The sequence below is a fragment of the Camelina sativa genome, chromosome 5, assembly GCF_000633955.1.
Source record: "Camelina sativa cultivar DH55 chromosome 5, Cs, whole genome shotgun sequence".
Lineage (NCBI taxonomy): Eukaryota > Viridiplantae > Streptophyta > Magnoliopsida > Brassicales > Brassicaceae > Camelina > Camelina sativa.
The window spans coordinates 27,757,105-27,758,709 of record NC_025689.1 but is presented as its reverse complement, the minus strand read 5'-3'; the positions used below and the strand labels follow the sequence as shown (position 1 = coordinate 27,758,709).

Genomic DNA, 1,605 nt, shown 5'->3' with positions numbered 1-1,605 from the left:
ATGGGAGGCAACCCAAAGGGTTTGCATTTGCTTACCCTTCTCTTTTTAGTTTTGTTTTTCTTTTCTTAGGAAATTTGCTATTTTTTTGTATTCTTTACAGAGTCATTCGAGAATCACGTTTGGTAGTGAGTTTGGTTTTCAGGAACAGGTTCTAAACGCAGAATATGCGAAACCCTTTTCAAAGAAAGTTCTGTGGTGGTCAGGATCGGCTAATCCACTTCTGGACTGACCGATCCCCGTTCCAGGTAAGTAAAATCGAGGGACGATAAAAAAAGGGGGGTTTGCAAAAGAAGGAAGGAAAAAAATTGGTTTTCGGGTTTATGAACTTAAATTGAACCGGGTTAAACCGGCTTCATGTTCACACCCCATAAAACCTAATTTCTTTTCTTCTTCCTTCTTCCCTCGCCGTCCACAAACTCGATTTCCCTCTCCTCTCAAATCCTCTCTTGTTTGATTCGAATTTTGGGTTTCTTCAACTTGATTTTTCATCATTTACCCAACCCACTTTTTGTCTCAATCATTCACACACGGTAAGTGCTTCCTCTCCAAATTTATATTCGATTTCGGCGATTCCAAGGTTTTCACTTCTCAAGTTTTGAAATTTATGCTATTCTCTCCTCTTCTTTACCGTTGATGAGTGCATTAGTGAGATTGATTGTCCTAGATAAATCTTGGAGCTAGATTTAGGTTGCAAAAGCTTGAATTTAGCACAGGCTTGTAACATGGTTTGATTTAGCTTAGGGAATTTCGATTGCTTCGATTTTTTCTAATATATTGGCTATTTATTGTAGACAATGCCTAAACGAAGCCGTAGCGGTAAGGAGACTGCCACTCCTTCCGCAGAACCGCCGACGAGAGTTTGGAGCGATGAGGATACTAAGGGTCTGAAGCTACTTGGACAATGCAAGATGGAACCAACTCGTTTTGTCGATCGGGAGCTCTTTGAGAAGATGGGTATGCTGTCTGATTTTGACGAGTTGGTGAAAAATATGGGCTTTGGTACTTTCGCTGAGCAAGCATGGGACTTGCATGATCGGCTCGCACGAGAATTCCTCGCCACTGTGCAAGTCGATTCGCCGGGTGGTTCTGATATGATGGCCGAGCAGTGTTCGATCAGCTTCTTCCTCCTCAGGCAACACTATGTCATCTCCATGTTTGATCTATGTGACATCTTCGGTTTCCCCAGAAACACATTATGCACGATGGAGAAGCTTGACAGTAGGACAGAAATTTGGAAGCTTATTGCTGCTGGGCAATATGCTTCTCGAAGCGCAAGACAGTCTCGCATCCGCAACCCCGTCCTCCGAATCACGGCGAAGTTCCTGAGTAACACAATTTATGCTAGGGCTGAGACTAGCACATTGCAGCTACCTGAGTTGTGGATGTTTTTCCATGGTCTTCGCAGGTTCCTTCACGCTCCGGATTCCCCTTTGTACCAGCAGACTCATGATGTCAACTTTGGCTTCCTGCTATCTAAGGAGTTTGAGCAGGTTCGGAGGAGCATGGCTCATGCTAAGAACAAGAGAGTTCTCATCGGCAGTTTGGTGACCCCTATCATTGAGTATTGCGGTGTTGTTTTACCACCGCACGCTAAGGTGTCACAGC

The 1,605-nt window shown here is 44.1% G+C and overlaps 1 protein-coding gene across 1 annotated transcript in view; it reads left to right on the top strand.

Annotated features, from left to right (window-relative positions):
• Positions 7-1,605, top strand: part of LOC104789644 — a 4,965-nt gene continuing 3,366 nt past the window's right edge. The window contains exons 1-2 of the mRNA XM_019245388.1: positions 7-530; positions 792-1,561. Of these exons, the coding sequence (XP_019100933.1) occupies positions 795-1,561 (767 nt within the window). The 5' untranslated portion in view covers positions 7-530; positions 792-794. The remainder of the gene's footprint in view (positions 531-791; positions 1,562-1,605) is intronic.